Source organism: Oreochromis aureus, linkage group 14 (assembly GCF_013358895.1).
Source record: "Oreochromis aureus strain Israel breed Guangdong linkage group 14, ZZ_aureus, whole genome shotgun sequence".
NCBI classification, from domain to species: Eukaryota; Metazoa; Chordata; class Actinopteri; order Cichliformes; family Cichlidae; genus Oreochromis; species Oreochromis aureus.
Window position 1 is genome coordinate 2,893,037 of NC_052955.1, and position 16,702 is coordinate 2,909,738.

At 42.0% G+C, this 16,702-nt stretch overlaps 1 protein-coding gene across 2 annotated transcripts; it reads left to right on the forward strand.

The window, feature by feature from the left end:
• Positions 1-1,204: 1,204 nt before the first annotated feature.
• zgc:101731 (SNARE_SNAP25N and SNARE_SNAP23C domain-containing protein) lies at positions 1,205-16,610 on the forward strand. 2 transcript variants are annotated; one of them, XM_031743620.2, is made up of 8 exons: positions 1,205-1,338; positions 5,659-5,813; positions 9,671-9,712; positions 10,565-10,613; positions 10,928-11,045; positions 13,187-13,333; positions 13,610-13,754; positions 15,311-16,610. In XM_031743620.2, exons 2-8 carry the CDS (start codon positions 5,730-5,732, stop codon positions 15,374-15,376), a joined length of 651 nt encoding a protein of 216 aa, XP_031599480.1. In that variant the 5' UTR covers positions 1,205-1,338; positions 5,659-5,729; the 3' UTR covers positions 15,377-16,610. The 2 variants fall into 2 exon arrangements, with proteins under 2 accessions (XP_031599480.1, XP_031599479.1); XM_031743619.2 differs by lacking the exon at positions 10,928-11,045 and adding an exon at positions 12,104-12,215.
• Positions 16,611-16,702: the final 92 nt, after the last annotated feature.

Here is a 16,702-nt window from a genome sequence, read left to right on the forward strand (position 1 = left end):
TTTGGAAAACTGTAAACGTTTTATGATCATTTTAAGCTAAGTTACAAAACCTGAGTTGAAATGTCCTTAGGCGGGGCTAGTAAAAGCGCTATACAAATACAGGCCATTTACCATTTACCAAATGTCCTTCAGAAAATGTGTTGAGGAATCCTAAAGGATTTTATTGTACAGAAACCAAAAGGATGATCGGCTTGTGGATCCTAATGGTGTAACTTATCCTGCAAGTTTAATCTGTATGATGCAAAACATTCAAAAGGTTTGATGTTTTCTCTTCAGCTTATTTGTTACCCATTGCAGTACCGTCAGAGCCCACCAGGGGGCTTCAGCCGCACACTTAGGATATTCAGTCCATACTCGGTCACACCAGGCATGAAAGGTTGTTAAAGAGAGGTTGAGAGCGCCTCTGCTTAAGCAAAAAGCTTAAGCAAAACTGTTTTTACAGTCTTCAACTTCAGTTTGAATTTGGTTGAAAAGTGGAGGGTCGGTCTCTGTCCTCGACACCTAAAGTCCGCACACCTCATTAGGAAATGATGAATTTGATGTTCAGAGAAACACCATGTGACAAACACCACGTGATTGACATTTAAACAAATATAAACACTCTTTTGGTCAAGTTTAAAAATTATGTTTGTCAGTTTTACAAACATGTCATTTAAAAAAAGGTCAAATGTTTGAAACACCGCTCAAACGGCTGAACGTGATATACATGTCTGCCAAACTTTCACCTTTTAAACCAACTTCATCCCAGTTTTGGGCTTCAGCCATGTCCAATGTGCCAGTTAGACATCTTTTAGACCTGCAACAGCCAGATTTTCTAATGCTTTGTTCAGTGGATAAACGGATAAAGTTAAATCAAATGAGAAGAAAACCATCGCCATGACGTCATTAAGAGAGCATTAACACGTGGGGGGTAACGTGTTTGACAAACGCTGGAAAGATGCAGATTTCATGGCGGCAGCTTCAAAACAATCAAAGCAGGATTCAAACTGTTAACTATAGAAATATTTTTTTTGTAAAGTTTGCTAAACTGTCAGGATGCGAGCAGAGCTTCCTGCTGACCAGCGCTGAATACACATCCATCGTTTACCCTTAAACATGGCACTGGTTCCTCCACCTTCAGCTGCGTCCTTGTGGCGGAGAGAGGCGTTCAAGGCCGCTGCTCTCTGACGTCACACTCACGGAGAAAGTTTTGGTTGCTGTTTGTTGAGGGGCGGGGCCAGTGCGGAGGAGGGGAGCGGTGATGCTCAGGAGGAGTAACCGAGGAAGAGCAACAGGTTTCAGTGTGCTGATGGGTTCACGAGGACAGAGCACGAGCGTATGAAGAGGAGCCAGTGAAAGGTACGAGGAACGGGTTCTTATGGATGTTATCTCTGAAAAGAGGCAGCTTTAAAAAAAACTCTGTTTTTATTTCCAATGTAATAGTTGGTCATCAGACTGAACCCAGAGGTGGGAAGTAACGAAGTAGAATTTCCAGGTATCTCTACTTAACTCGAGCGTTTATTTTTCTCGTTACTTTTTACTTTTACTCCTTACATTTTAAAACAGACCCGTTACTTTAGGTTCATTCATATTGTTTGTGCTCGGGGTTTAACAGGGCCGGTGTTTGAGATTAACTGGTGTCACAGGGTAAGTGGTGTCACAGGTTAACTGGTGTCACAGGTTAAGTGGTGACGGTCAAACAGGCAATAAAAACTAAATATTTCATCTGTGACATTTGTGGGATTAATTCAAACAGACTCCGTCTTTTTGCTCTTGAACAATCAAATATTAAAAACTGTCGCGAGTGTACCTGGTGATATTCTCACCGCGATACGTCACCACGGCGATGTTCACGAGAATCCTGTCTTCGTTATCGTCCCCATCACTGCAGTTTAATTCGTGTACACGTAAATGGAGTCAAGTGCCATAGCCTGTGACACACACCTGCACCTGGCTGTCACCACAGAAATGAACCAGAGGTAGCTACAAGTGGGGGCAAAAAACAGTAGAACAAAAGACAGCATGGTACCCGGATGTTCGATGTAAAAAAAATCCAAAGAGCATTTTCAAATTCAAATTCAAATTTTTATTTGTCACACACACACAACCATACACAGTATGACATGGGGTGAAATGCATGTAGCTGTGCAATGCCCGACCATTAAATGACAGTGGTTTTACAGTATTTACAATTTACAGGTTTACAATTTACAGGTTACTACAAAAATTTACAGTAAAAAATGTGCAAATAGCAGAAAGAGATTATAAAGATTATAAATTATAGGAAGTGTGCATAAAGAAAACCAGAGTGCGTGTGGTGATGTGATGTGTGGGAGAGTCCAGTCCTACACCTGGTTCAGGGCCCGAATAGCCTGGGGGAAGAAGCTCCTCCTCATTCTCTCTGTTTTGGCCTTAAGGGAGCAGAAGCGCTTCCCAGACCTCAACAGTGAGAAGAGTCCATTGTTGGGATGGGAGAGGTCCATCATAATAATTTTTGTGGTAAACCTGAGTGATATCAGTATATGAGGGAAGTAGCTGCTCAGAACAGGCTGTACCATGTGAAAAGTCTCCTTTCACCTAAATTTGATCCCAGGCTCATCTTCTAAAATAATTTTCTAATGTAGTCGTGAAAAAGATTTTGAATTGATATTAATGCTCTAAACTGACCAGAACAAACAGTAGAACTGAAGAAAAGAAGATTTGGCTTTAAATTGTGACACTTGCAGTGGGTTTAAGACAGATTTCAAGTTTTCTACAGATCCTGAAACTATCACACGACAATCTCATCTACTTAAAAAGTTATAAATGGTTAAAAATGTTGGGAATAATAATTAAAAAGCATTAAATTTCTGCCCGCCCCTGTCCTCTGAGGGCTGTTAAGTCAGAAATTATGAAGGTAAAGTCTTTCATGGCTTCATTAAACATGTTAAAGCTGATTGTGACGGGGTCAGGCGGGCAGCACTGATTTGTCATGGAATGAGCCAATATTTAAGGAGGAATAATTAGTTCAGTGTCGAAAACTGGCCAGAAAACACAGATTTTCAGACTCATCTAGAGCCCAGGACACAAACAGATTTACCACATGAAATTAGATTTGTGCTGAGTTTCAGTTTTTCAAAGTGGTAAAACAAATATTTAGACTCTTTAGTAAAATTCACAATGCCCCTTAAATAATAGTAAAACGTTGTAATATGAAAATATGGATCATAGTTATGGATTTGAGCTGGAGAAGATTTTAATGACTTGTATAGTGCTGGTTTCTTGATCTATAGTAATACTGTGTAGTACATTAATACATCATATTTTGGGGGGTGTGCCATGTGATGCCCCGCCCACTTTGGGGCACTCCAGAACATGAATACTCAATATTATGCCTGTGATTAGGAAGCAGTGCCAAAGCCTGCATGTTTGTGTGTGTTGGTCATTTGTGAATGAGAACAGTTTTGGTCTCTGGTCACTCTTAGCTAAGCGTGCTTCACTTTAACGTGACAGCTGGAGAAGATATTGGTGATGATAGTCAAGCTAAAGGAGGTGAATCTGTCACGTGTTACAGAAAATCCAGTTTACAGTGAACCTGATGAACATCAGCCTTTAAAAACCGAACAGAGTCGTTTTCTTCTCTGTTTTGTGTCACAGACAGAATACCTCTGTTTATTTTAGCAGTTTCATTTTGTAGACTAAAAGATTTATCAGTTTATGGCGCATAATATTTAATACTGATTTTTTTTATATCAAGTGCCTTCTCTTTTACTAAAGAGCATCGTGGCTCATTTTTTCTTTTCTTCTTTCTTGTTGTTCCTCTTCTTTATTCCAGCAGGTGGTGATTAGTGGTTAGGGCTAATTATGATGCTGCAGCCTGATCACACAAAGAGATGTGTGTGTGTGTGTGTGTGTGTGTGTGTGTGTGTGTGAGGACTCAACACCTGGTTAGAAGCTGACATTGTGTGGACTCCTAATTACAGAGGAGGCAGTTGTTGTAAGAGTGACGACAGATTCGTTTTAGGCATTTGTAGCAGCCAGCTTCACTGCATTCACGCAAATACTGTAAAACTTTATACTAAAAATAAATGGTAAAGTAATAGTAACTAACCTGTACTTACTTTATACAAAGAAAAAATGGAGTGGATAAAAAAGTGGACTAGTTCTTTCATAGTGATTTTCGACTACTCCTTAACTACGAGCCACATTCTACACCTTAGGTGGTTTTTACCCATCCTTCACATATAAACAAAGGGAGCGCCACACTTTGAGCCAAACCCTCCTCTTTATGTCCCTTGTTTTATTATGTGGACATGATGGCAGGAGTGAGAGAGAGAGAGAGAGAGAGATGGGCTTGCTGCTCATTTTCTGCTGAATTTTAGTCGTTTTCTGAAGAGCCTACGTGGGAGTTGTGGTGGACACACTCTGCACTCTGGGGGTGATGGCGGCAAGACCGTGTATCCTGTCATCACAAGAATAACATCCAGTGAAAGAGGACAGAAATTCCTACCATTTCATATTTGAATGATGCATGCAGAGGGAATGATCTGAGCAGGAAACAACGGGAAAGCAGGTTAAAAAAATATTCTTCAGGCTCAGAGTGTGTGATGTCATCACTCTGCAGGGAAAACTTAAATTGGAGGCAGAAAACACAGATTCACATATATGGGCTTTGTTTTAGATGAAAATGATTTTGACTTGATGTTGATGCTCAGACCTGACCGCAGAAGTAAGGCGTGCTTAAAAAAAGCATATTTAGAGTGGGCATAAAACTGATTTTAACAGCAGTTAAACCTGAAGACGTCGTGTGGACATCTCCCCTACTTAAAAAGTTATAAGAGCTCCAAAGGCTGAAAAAATAACTAAAAAGCACCCAGTTTCAGCCCACCCCTGTGCCCTCTAAGGGCCTGCATCTGTTAATATATAAGTGAGTAATGATTCTGATTCCCCCCCCTGGATTAACCGGAGGGGGTGGCTGGGGAAAGGGTGGTCTGGGTGTCTCTGCTCAGACCCGCGTGACTTGGACCTGGATCAGTAGCAGAAACTATGGATGGATTTAAGAAGAATGACGACAGGGACGAGAAGGAACCCGACAGTGTGGTTCAGTGCTTTTTACTGGCACACATTAAATGACTTATTCAGACTAAGCTAACCTGAGAGTTCATCCTTTTTCCTGTTTGGCCATTTGAATTGCTTGTGGCTTTAGCTGAAGATGATTTTAGTGTGTTAGGGTCCTTAGTGTTTATGAAGAGCAGTGAATCACAAATAAGCTAGGCTTTAAGGCTGGAGGAAAAGAGCTAAGAGAGCTTGTTTTAGACAAGAGATGCTGCATCAAAGCCCGTGTTAGATAAAGAAGGATTATTCTGAACTGTGAATGTTGCAGAACTATTCTTTTAATAGGAAATGAGTATTATGGGTCCCCTTGACCTTGAAGTATCACGTTCATTGTGCAAAAGGCTGCTGTAACTGATGTTTTGAGTGCTAACTGGCTGATTGTTGACAGTTACAGTAACTGCCATTAAAACGAAACAGTCTGTTGGAACTAAAAGTAACTGCTTCTTAAAAAATAAATTTGATTATCCTGAAGCGTGTTTGTGTAAGTGAGAGCCTCTGCTGTGTGTCTGTCTGCCTGGCGTCTGTCTGCTCGAGTCTATTGTCAGTCAGGAAAAATAATCATGGTCTCACTCTCACCCTCTCCAGCTGTTAAAGCCACCTGATGCTGCAGTCTGATCCGCTCACCTGGGACTGAACACACACACACAAAAACACACATGGCTGCTAACGCACGTTCAGACCCGCCCATCCTCACAGAGCAGGAGGAGTTACAGAGAAGAGCCAATCAGGTCACAGATGAGGTAAGAGGATTACGATGGTAAATAAGTGTTTTATTAATTATTAACAACCACACATAGAAATGGCCGTTTACTTGTTACCCTTGTATCCAGTGCACGTTAACCTGATAACAGCCGTTGGCTCACCTGTTGCCTAAAACCCGTCCTGTGATTTAAACCGTCAATGACGGTCCTTCACCGTTTTCGGTCTTAAGCTTTTCTCCCTGACTGAAAGAAGATTTTCGGTCTGCCTTTCATCTCAACACGTCCTTAGTTTCCTTTGCCGGGACAAAATATGTGCTGCAGACATGAAATATACTTCCCTCTGGAGTACTTTACTTACAAATTTGTGCAGTCTCAAAAAAAATGCCATAATTCATGTCCATGAGCATGAACAAATATTTTTGTTTTTCATGGCTGTCTCACGACCCGTCTGTAAATCCAGGAGCAGGAAGTCAACAAACTTGGCAACATAAATGAAGGTTTGGAGGAAAATGGAAGAGTTTGGACTTCTGGTTGTCTAAAAAACGATTTTGTCATTTATAAAAAGTGAAATAATTTCTTGATATCTTTTAAGCTCTTATCATTGACCTGATTTTACTGAACTTTTGTCCAAATGTAAAAAGTTATTACAGAAGAACTAAAGGACCAAACAAATTTGTTCTAGTTGTGTCTGTGTCTGTGTAGCACATGGCTAAAACACAACCATAACCAAGTATCATGTTTAGATTTAAGAACAATGACGAATAAAAAAAATAACACAGATGATGTGTGAATATCTGTGAAGTGTATAACTCGAACTGTGGTCTCTCTGTGGAGGCGAAAGCTCCACCAACCTCTAAATGTGGACACAGATTAGTTCGTATGAGACGGAACATCTGAAACATCAGGTTCAAGGGCATGAAATTCATTTCCAGAATCACAAATCAATAGATTAGACGTTTGGAGTATTTCACAGACTGCCGTGAAACAGCAGTGGGATTTAAGTGATTCTACTTAAAAATAATAATAATAATAATAATAATGGATTGGATTTATATAGCGCTTTTCAAGGGACCCAAAGCGCTTTACAATGCCATTATTCATTCACGCTCACATTCACACACTGGTGGAGGCAGCTACAGTTGTAGCCACAGCTGCCCTGGGGCAGACTGACAGAAGCGAGGCTGCCATATCGCGCCATCGGCCCCTCTGGTCAACACCAGTAGGCGGTAGGGTAAGGTGTCTTGCCCAAGGACACAACGACCAGGACAGAAAGGCCGGGGATCGAACCGGCGACCTTCCGGTTACAGGTGCGCTTCCCAAATAAAAAATGTATTTTTTTTTTTATATAGTGAACTTTATCAGGGATGCCAAATATTTTGTTTCAGTGCAGACCACCATATGTTGAGCAAAAACTGCAAAGAAAGAGGGGCTATAATACACTTCTCACTGGATTTTGCTTAAGGAAACATTATGTTGCAAGTCATTAATAATGAATCAGACTCCATACCATGACCAGTTATGGAGTATGGAGCGCTGTACTGAGCCTGGGCTATCTTTGGGCTTTAGGCTGGCTTCAGAAAAAGAAAAAGTTTGAATAATACATACAGAGAAAAACTCAACAATCATATGACCCCCTATGAGCAAGCACTTTGGTGACAGTGGGAAGGAAAAACTCCCTTTTAACAGGAAGAAACCTCCAGCAGAACCAGGCTCAGGCCATAAAAAGACATGGATAAAAGACATGCTGTGGAAGAGAGCCAGAGATTAATAACAAGTATGATTCAGCAGAGAGGTCTATTAACACAAAGTGAGTGAAGAAGAAACACCCAGTGCATCATGGGAATCCCCCAGCAGCCTACACCTATTGCAGCATAACTAAGGGAGGATTCAGGGTCACCTGGTCCAGCCCTAACTATATGCTTTAGCAAAAAGGAAAGTTTGAAGCCTAATCTTGAAAGTAGAGATAGTTTTCAACAGTTACCTCAAGGAGCATTTTGTTGCACGACCTTACAATCCTACACCATATCATCATGACTACAGGTAAGAGTCCCCTTGAGCAAACTGAATTCCCAATTCCAGATGTTATAGCTCCTCCCCCTTTAAGGCCATCTTCCCTTTCTTCTGACTGGCTGCTCCTGTAAACAGAAAACGAGATGACCATATTGCGCCATATCCACTTGTCCCTTGTCTGCAGTAGAAAAACGATGCGAAACTAAGCGAAGCCTGAATGTTTGGCTCATGGGAATTATGCAGACTCATCTTCTCCTTTGACACTTTTGCCATGTTTAATATGAACATGGTTTTACATGTGCGTTACCCTTCAGCTAACTCAGCCTAAAGAACGGATCATGAAAGTTTTAGACCAGAACAATGCAGTCGGGTATTTCCTTTGCCAACAAATTGTTGAAGCTAGCGAGGAGTGGAGAAAAATACAATCTAACAGTGGTTATATGGACCGGAGTGAGTCACAACAGCATCCTCAGCTTATACCCCGGAGAGCGTGTCACACTCTGTGTGTCAGTCACAGAAACCTAATCAGGATCATTATAATTAGACCATCTCAGCAATACAACAAAGAATTCATAATAAACAAACTGGCAAGAAGAGTGACGCAAACTACTACACAACCCGCTGAGCCACAGAGGACACAGCCCTGCCTGAGGGGAGGGCCTCTTCAAGGGCACCTGGCTCACCTGGTTGCCTTGGAGACATCTGGTCTCCAAGTGCAACCGTCTGGCACAGATGAGCTCATACATTCAGTGGGGATGGTGTTAAACACACACACACGCACACACACGCGCACACACACACACACACTCCCTGGTGTTTAAAGGCTACTGCAGGTCAGGGACATTTGTCACCTCATCATCCCATCAGTGGGGAAATCCCAGAGGACTGACATGATATTTACACAACACACACACACCTACACTCACCTACACACACACACACATACATCTACACACACACAGGTAGGGGTAGATAAACAGGCAGTGAGCAGTTTCTTTGCATGACTGATGTAGACTGTATCCTCCTATAATAACTCCATAATGACGCAAAGACAATTTTGATTGAAAGTTAAAAGTTCCTTTATGTGTCACCCTTTACATTTGGAGCTGAAACTATGACATATTCCACAGTACTGATGCTCAGAGATGGTTAATGAACAATAGTGAGGAACAAGAACAACTTGTAGCTTTAGATTTTCACACTTGGAGCAGGTGTAAAATGAGTTTGACTGCATTTTCGAACAGAGCTTAAATGTGTTTTTACACACTTGAGCCTAATATTAAAATGTATAATGTTAGCTTACTACCAGCCGCTGTCATTGTTCAGCTGATGATAAGGAATTGCATCAGTATCTGGTATAACAGAGGACGAGGTCCATCTCGCCCCTGTGGGCGGCCTTTTTTTCTTATCCTTCAAGCTCGGGTGCCCTACCAGAGGCCTGGGAGGTTGAGGTTCCTGCATAGTGTGTGTTTAAGGTGGTGATCCACACCACTGACAGGACCATTAAGACCGCCCTCCCCACTCTGCAGGACAGCTACATGAAACAATTCGCCTGCATCGTCTGCAGAATGAGGAGAAGCTTCTGACCTCAGACCATCACACTGTTAAATCAGACTTAAAGACCTCCAATACTCAGAGTCACTCTTGCACTTCTGTTATTGTTGCACCGATTTTTATGTTGGTTTGGATGCATTTAATGTATTTCTTTAACTAACGTGTAGCTGCACAGGTGCATTTAAAGAGTTCTACGTTATACAAAACTATAACTGTTTGTATAACTAAGAACAAAATTAAAGCTACAAAAATAACTTCATGAGAACGCAGTTCACAAGTTCATGTAAAGTTTTGAATCTTAAATACTGAAGCAGTGATTTTGTGTCTTTCAGTCGCTGGAGAGCACACGGCGGATGGTTCAGTTGGTTGAGGAGGTACAGACACACACACACACACACACACACACACACACACTCTCTCTCTCTCTCTCTCTCTCTCTCTCTCTCATATCTTAGTGAAGACATCTAATTGACATAATGCTTTCCCTAGCCTCTTACCCTGACCATCAAAAATGAATGCCTAAACCTAATCATAACTGTAACGCTGACACTAAAACCACATTCTGACTCTCAAAAATATCTTCAAACTCGTGGGGACGGGAATTTTGTCCCCATAAGTGAATGCTGGTCCCCACAAGTATAGTACCATGCCAGCTCTCTGCCCACACAAAGAAACAAAGAACCCCACAGTGATGGAGTGATGAACCTCACCGTGAACTTCATCATCATCATCTGTAAATTAGCCTCCTGTGTTTCCGCTGTTGTTTTCCACACGAGGAAATGGCCAGAGATCCATGGCAGAATGACTCTAACAAAGACGGATGCAGTGTTATGATTAAGTTTAAGCTCCTGGAAAATGATTTTGGATGAACGACGGCTGGAAGAGCAGAACAGTGAGGAAAGCAGGAAAGGAAGTTTTTTCATTAGTCTATAATGCACAGCATTCATATCAAGTCCTTATACGTTCTTTTTCCATAACCGCCGTGTGTTTATTTTTAGTCATTGTGATAAGGATCGAGGTCATGTGATCTTACTGCAGATAAACAGATTAAGCAGTCTTACCTTGTTGGCTTTTTACCATAAATCTAAAACAGAGAGAGTTTAAAGAAGTGAGGAGGAGCTCAGGTCTTCAAATTGATTTCCATATCTGAAATAAAAACCTGTTTGGAAACGATGCGTCGCTGGGGTTCCTGTCAGTAACAGGGTTTTATGTGCTCCCTCCTCCAGAGTAAAGATGTTGGGATCAGGACTGTGGTGATGTTGGATGAACAAGGAGGTAAACAGGTTTTACTTGGCTTACATGTAAAGAATTGTCTTGACCATAAAATTTGAAATTTGCTGTTTTGTTCTCAGAAATTTGTGTTTATTCTTAAATTTGCCAATGTTTTAAGTTTTTTCTCATAATTTAGCCTTTTTTTTGTAGAGTGTTTCTTTTCATGTAAATCTTACTCTTTGTTTGTGTAAATTTGCTGGTCCCTGATTTGAGTTTTGATTTGGAAGGCTTGCCAGTACTCATTGTGTAAACATGCCCATCTCTGTATTGATCTCTGCTCCTGCTGTGGCAACACCATAAAACTCCCGTTCTAACAGAGCAGTTGGAGCGCATTGAGGAGGGTATGGACTCCATCAACAGGGACATGAGAGAGGCAGAGAAGAATCTGACAGACATGGCGCAGTGCTGTGGCCTTTGTATCTGGCCACTCAGGAAGTAGGTCCAGGAATCTGCGTCTTTATCCAAACGGGCCCTAAAAAGCCCCGTACTGGTGCCCAGTTCCATTAAATGTGTTGCAGTGTTTATCAAATGTGATTAGATTATCAGACTCCTTCAGCAATGATAATTGTAATCAATCGTCATCATCATCATAATCAGGGGCTTAAATCACTCGATAAGCCATCTTTGAGTGAATGATGTCACTCTCTGCTCGTTTCCTTTTGCCCAAATGTTAGACTCAAAGTTTTTTTTAACAACAAGGATTCTGCTCATCTCTTTTAATTGATCCATTAAGAAGAAAATAATGCCAAAAGACAAAGAAAAAAACAACTTCTGCAGGGTTTTACTAAAAAATGTTCTGTGAATCAAGATCTGAATGATATATATGAACAAAGCCTTCAGGTGTAAATAACTACACATGTTTGGTGTTTCTGAAGTAGAGATTTTTGGCTTGAAGGATCAGAAAAATCTAATTTATAGACAAAGGCCTGTAAAAATGAACTCGATATAACGGATAAACTCTGCATCTCTTGCATTTGATGTCAATGTTTACAGCAGAACGGTGACAATGACGAGTCTAACTACATGTGACTAAATATACCTAAATTTGCATTTAGAAGACACATTTTATTCCTTAAAATCTTCTTTAAAAGAAGCACAGATGCAGAAACATCCTTCGTAGATCGTAGCCCGAGAGAAGAAAACAGAATGGAAGTGGGCACCGAGGTCAAAGGTCATCGGCTTATAACTTTGCACCGTTTGGTCCAGTGTGCTGGTAGCATTTAGCGCAGCGTGATGGCGTTCTGTTTTGCTTCTGAGTTCCTTCACATTAGTTTCTGGTGGCTGGTTTTTCAGTTCATCTGTGCAGCCGCTTTGAAATACTTTGTGATTTTTTTCTTTTTTTTTTTGCTTTTATTCCACCTCCCTCCTCCTCCCTCCTCCTCCCTCCTCCTCTCTTCTCCCTCCATTCTTCCCGTTACTTTCAACCTCATATCCTGCTTTCTTTCACCTTTGCTCTTCCTTCCTTCATCCTGCTCCGCCGCATCCTCTCATAGAGCAGTTGGAGCGAGTAGAGGAGGGCTTGGATCAGATCAACTCTGATATGAAGGAGGCAGAGAAAAACCTGACTGACCTGGGCAAGTGCTGTGGTCTCTGCTCCTGTGATAAGTAGGTGGAGGTGTGTGTGCCGTGTGTGTGAGTGTGTGTTTGTCTGTAAACATTATTCTGAGGTAAGTATACAAGATGTAGTCATAAAATTATGGAAATCTATTTGTAAAAACCAAAACTATACCTGATTCACAGCCCTGGGTCACGTTTACTGCAGCGGCTTCACCACAAACCTCAGATTTATACAAAAGGCACTTTTCCACCATATCAAGGTGATCCATCAGCTTGGTCCTGTTATTATAATATTAAATATATATATATTAATAGAGTTGAATTCATCCAGTAAGGTCAGGCTGCAGCATTCAAACACCATCACAATCAGCAGCCATCTTATTCACCAATTTTTTCTTGCGATTTCACATTTTCAGGGCTCGGCGTTGGTGTTATGACTGCTGCCGTGTTGGTTTTTGGTACCAGAAGTGACCATATTTGTAGTTTTTGGCACTTCTGCGCCCAGATGTTACTCACAAAGAGAGAAAACCAAACGTAGCAGGAAGGCTAAGTTCTTCTTAACGAAACCACTGTGAAGTGCAGATCTAAATCTGTTATAGTTCTTGGTCTTTATGGGCGGAGACCCCAAACGCACGGATCAGGATGATCCCCAGGTGATACCAGTGAGCACTGGAGGTAAAATAGATGTTTCCAGTAAGGTTTAATGTAATGCTTTAATGTACAGTGTGATGCTGACAAAGAGCAAATAGCCTCCTGAGAGTTAAACACGGGAAAACTCTCCAGATGTGGTTCATTAGTTGCTTTTAGCTTTTTCTGCTGGCTTGCTTTGCTGCTCTGACTTTAGCTAGAGTAGTCCAGCGCCTTGTTTGTCGTGTTTTATGGTATAAATGGACCCTTGGTGTACCCGTACTGTAGCTGCAGGAGCAGTATGGTTACGCTGTGGTTCTCACGTTTCACATTTAACAGACTTCACTCAATAAAATCGACATCCATGTGGTCATTGTGTCTTTCTCTTCCAGACTAAAGGCTTTTGAGGAGAGTGGGGCATACAAGGCAGTTTGGGGCGGAGCCTCAAGCCAGGATGGCGTTGTATCCAATCAGCCGCCGCCGTCTCGGGTCGTGGATGAGAGAGAGCAGATGATTATGAGTGGAGGATACATACGAAGGTAGGGAGAGAGTGACACAGAGTTTAGTGGAGTGTGTTATTGTGTGAGCTGAGAGACGGCAGCTGCATACACGGTGTGTGTGTGTCTGAGTGTGTGTGTGTCTGAGTGTGTGTGTGTCTGAGTGTGTGTGTGTGTGTGTGTTTGCTCTTCTTTACAGCAGACTGACATCTAATACTTAAGCCATCACACACAGGCAGCTGGTCAAACACAGACACAAAAACTTGCACACATCTTTGCAGCGTTAATGTTTTCCTGCTTTATTCCCGCCCGTGTCAGGGTGACCGGCGACGCCCGCGAGGATGAGATGGAGGAGAACCTGGCTCATGTGGGCAGCATCGTGGGAAACCTGAAGAGCATGGCCCTGGACATTGGCAACGAGCTGGAAACACAGAATTCCCAGATCGACCGCATACAGGGCAAGGTACCGCTGTCCTGCATGTCGGAGACCTCAGTGTGGACCAATCAAATAAAATTCATTTGACCAGACTCCGTTAAATGTAACAATTTAAGGGCGCTGGTTTAGCTCACTGGGATGAACGGGCGACCATATGCCGGGTTTGAATCCGACCTGCAGACTTTGCCGCATGCCTTCCCCTCTGCTTTCCTGTTACTCTTTACTATATCACTCAAATAAAGCCAAATAAAGAGTAATAATTTACATTGTACCCATGTAAGAAAATTATGTGGAAAATGTACATGTAGCTAAAATAGTCGATGATTACTTACAAGACTCTCAGAGCACCTTGTAATAAACTCAGGTAGGGATTCTGAAGAGTAGGAGGCCAAGGAAGACATTAAGCTCTTAACTCCCACCAGGTCAGGGTTAGAGCTGGATTTTGTTTTAGCCACATGATGAATAGACACATTTTACAAAACTGGAGGATTTTACATGAAAGCTTTTCCTTTGACATGTTCTAGACAGGTGAAACTCTGTGAAAACAGCCACACCTAGAACATGCCAGCAAACCTCAGACTCCTGTATCTGGTTAGGCATCCAGTTCTCCAAGAACCCAGTTAAAAAAATAGCATGGAGCTCATGTAAAAGACAGCGTGGTATAGAGAAGAAGCAAAGCAGTGGTGAAATCATCAAAAACAGTCAAACAAAAGGGCGATAGCTTCTCAAGACTATACTTGAATAAAAGCAACTGAAAATAGGTTCACCTTCAAAGTTGATTTCACAGGTTCTTATGTAGGAGGGCAGACTATTCCAGAGTCTGGAAGCAATGAGAGCAAAGGCCTGGTCACCGTTAGGGGAGAAGGGGAGAATTCCCAGAAGTTGTTGGGATTGATGATCTCTGTGATATGGAGGCAAAATAGGCAGTTAACAGACCTGAGAAGACATAAACAGGAGTGACGTGCTGTCTTTTCTTTGTACCAGTTAAAAGTCAAGCTGCTGTACTTTGAACCATGTGAAATAGAGAGTGAGAGTGGAATTAGGCAATCTTATATACAGAGTTGCAGTAGACCAGCTGAGAGGTAGGTAAGGGGTGGATAGCTGTTTCCAGATCCTTTAATCAGACGGAAGACGGAGTTCGTGAGTTTCACACTGATCTTTCTGGGATCTTAGTAAGGAGAGAAAAGGGGAATTATGGCAGTTCATCTCAGGCTTGTTGTGCCCAGAGAGGGAGATGAATGAAATCAGTAATGTGACTTTTAACCTGACAGAAGCAGTATGTGCTCTTCCCTTTGAGTCAGAGATGCAAGCAGCACAGGAACTTGTGCTAACAGCACTAAAGCTAAGAATTCTTGTCTATGAACAGTTCCTTCTGAGCACGAGGTGTTTGATTATATTCACCCTACTGTGTGTTGCTGGACTGTAGAGCTTGCCGAGCCTTTTTTGGAAGGCCTTCCTTTGATTATCCAGTGCAGTTAAGCAAACCTGAAAGTGAAAGATAGATGGAGAGCACAGCTGTTTGTGCCTACCTACCACATTCTTGTTAACACTTCCTTGTTCTTTCTTTTTCCCATCCTCTGCAGGCTAATCTCAACGTAACCCGAATCAGCGCTGCCAACCAGAAGGCTACCAACCTCATGAAACGATAGAAGTGCTCCTCCAGTCTTTTTCTATTAAACTGTGCTTTTGCGTGCCGTGCCAATATGCTGACCCTGTTATTTTAAACCTCCCATTACTCACTTTTGACAGTGAAATGTGCTGTAAAACTCATCTAGAGGCCGTAAGTCCATTATTTTTAGTAGTGGGTTTAAAGTGGAGCTCTTTATTCCGTAACCCATATTTTAACATTCGTGTTCGTTCCCCAAATATCCTAATAGAAAGTCGTAGTTTTGTTTATTTGTATAAAATGTGACCTATGATTATTATAAGTCAGTTTGCAATGCAATGTTCGCTCTGTATTGCCCCTCAGCGTGGCCTCCTTTAGCTCTTGGGAACCTTTAATGGTCCCTGTGGAAAAAAATTGGGTCACTCCAGCAGCACCATCACTGCCAGCAGTAGCAGTAGAGAGCACAATCACACAAATACGTCAATTTGTGTGAAGAGCGGCTGTCCCTGCTGTGGTGTTATGAAACATGAGCCCATACGTCGCCTTTTCCATCTCCTGGACGGACAGGGGAACAACGGCATCTGTGCAGCAAAATATTCTGAAAAGCAACCAGTCCAGTCCCAAATTACACAACCCTCTTCTTCCACTTTCTCCAAAATATGCCACTGTGGATGAAACACGTATGTGACGGCGCCCTCTGTCGGCCCAGCCGGGTATTGCCCAGAAGAAGGAAATACGTATTTCCCCACAATGGAGGATCTCTGGTGACACCAAGCGGACGCAAGCGGAACATGCATTCTTCCCGGCCTCTCCCATCTTCCTTCTGTCTCCATGTTGATAGAAAATGGTGGTGACACCAAGTGACGTTGTTGCTGATTTTACGACCCTGTCTCTCAGTCGTGCACCTCAAAGGTTTGCTGACAATGCCAAAAGTCACCATATCCTAAATGATTTCTACTCTATGTCTGTGTTTGTAATGTTAGCCAATCAGGGAGATCTTTAAGTAAACTATGCTGTACTTTTATTAGCTGCTAGGTGTGAAGTCGTTCATTGGGTAATTTGGGGGATTTAGAAGCTGTTTTTTGTTTAATTATGTACTGATGAGTAATATAGTACAAAACATGGAAGTGTAGATGATGCTGACCTATGTTGACCTAAAAAGGGCCTTCATGTGCATAACTACAAGGTAACTACTACAGCTGAGGATCACTTGTGTGTGTTTGCTACGATAAAATGTTAAAATATGAACGTAATGAATAAAAAAATGTGCGCAGGAATATGGCGTACGTGGTTTTGGGACTAATTAATTATGTGAGGGGGGAGGAGGGGCTGTGAGGGTGATGGTACTCATTAAATATTCACCGTGTGA

Coding starts and splice junctions, on each gene's coding strand:
- zgc:101731 (XM_031743620.2), top strand. CDS start 5,730: ATGGCTGCTAACGCACGTTCAGACCCGCCCATCCTCACAGAGCAGGAG. Junction 9,713..10,564: donor TGGTTCAGTTGGTTGAGGAG/GTACAGACACAC, acceptor TCCCTCCTCCAG/AGTAAAGATGTTGGGATCAG. Junction 13,755..15,310: donor TCGACCGCATACAGGGCAAG/GTACCGCTGTCC, acceptor CATCCTCTGCAG/GCTAATCTCAACGTAACCCG.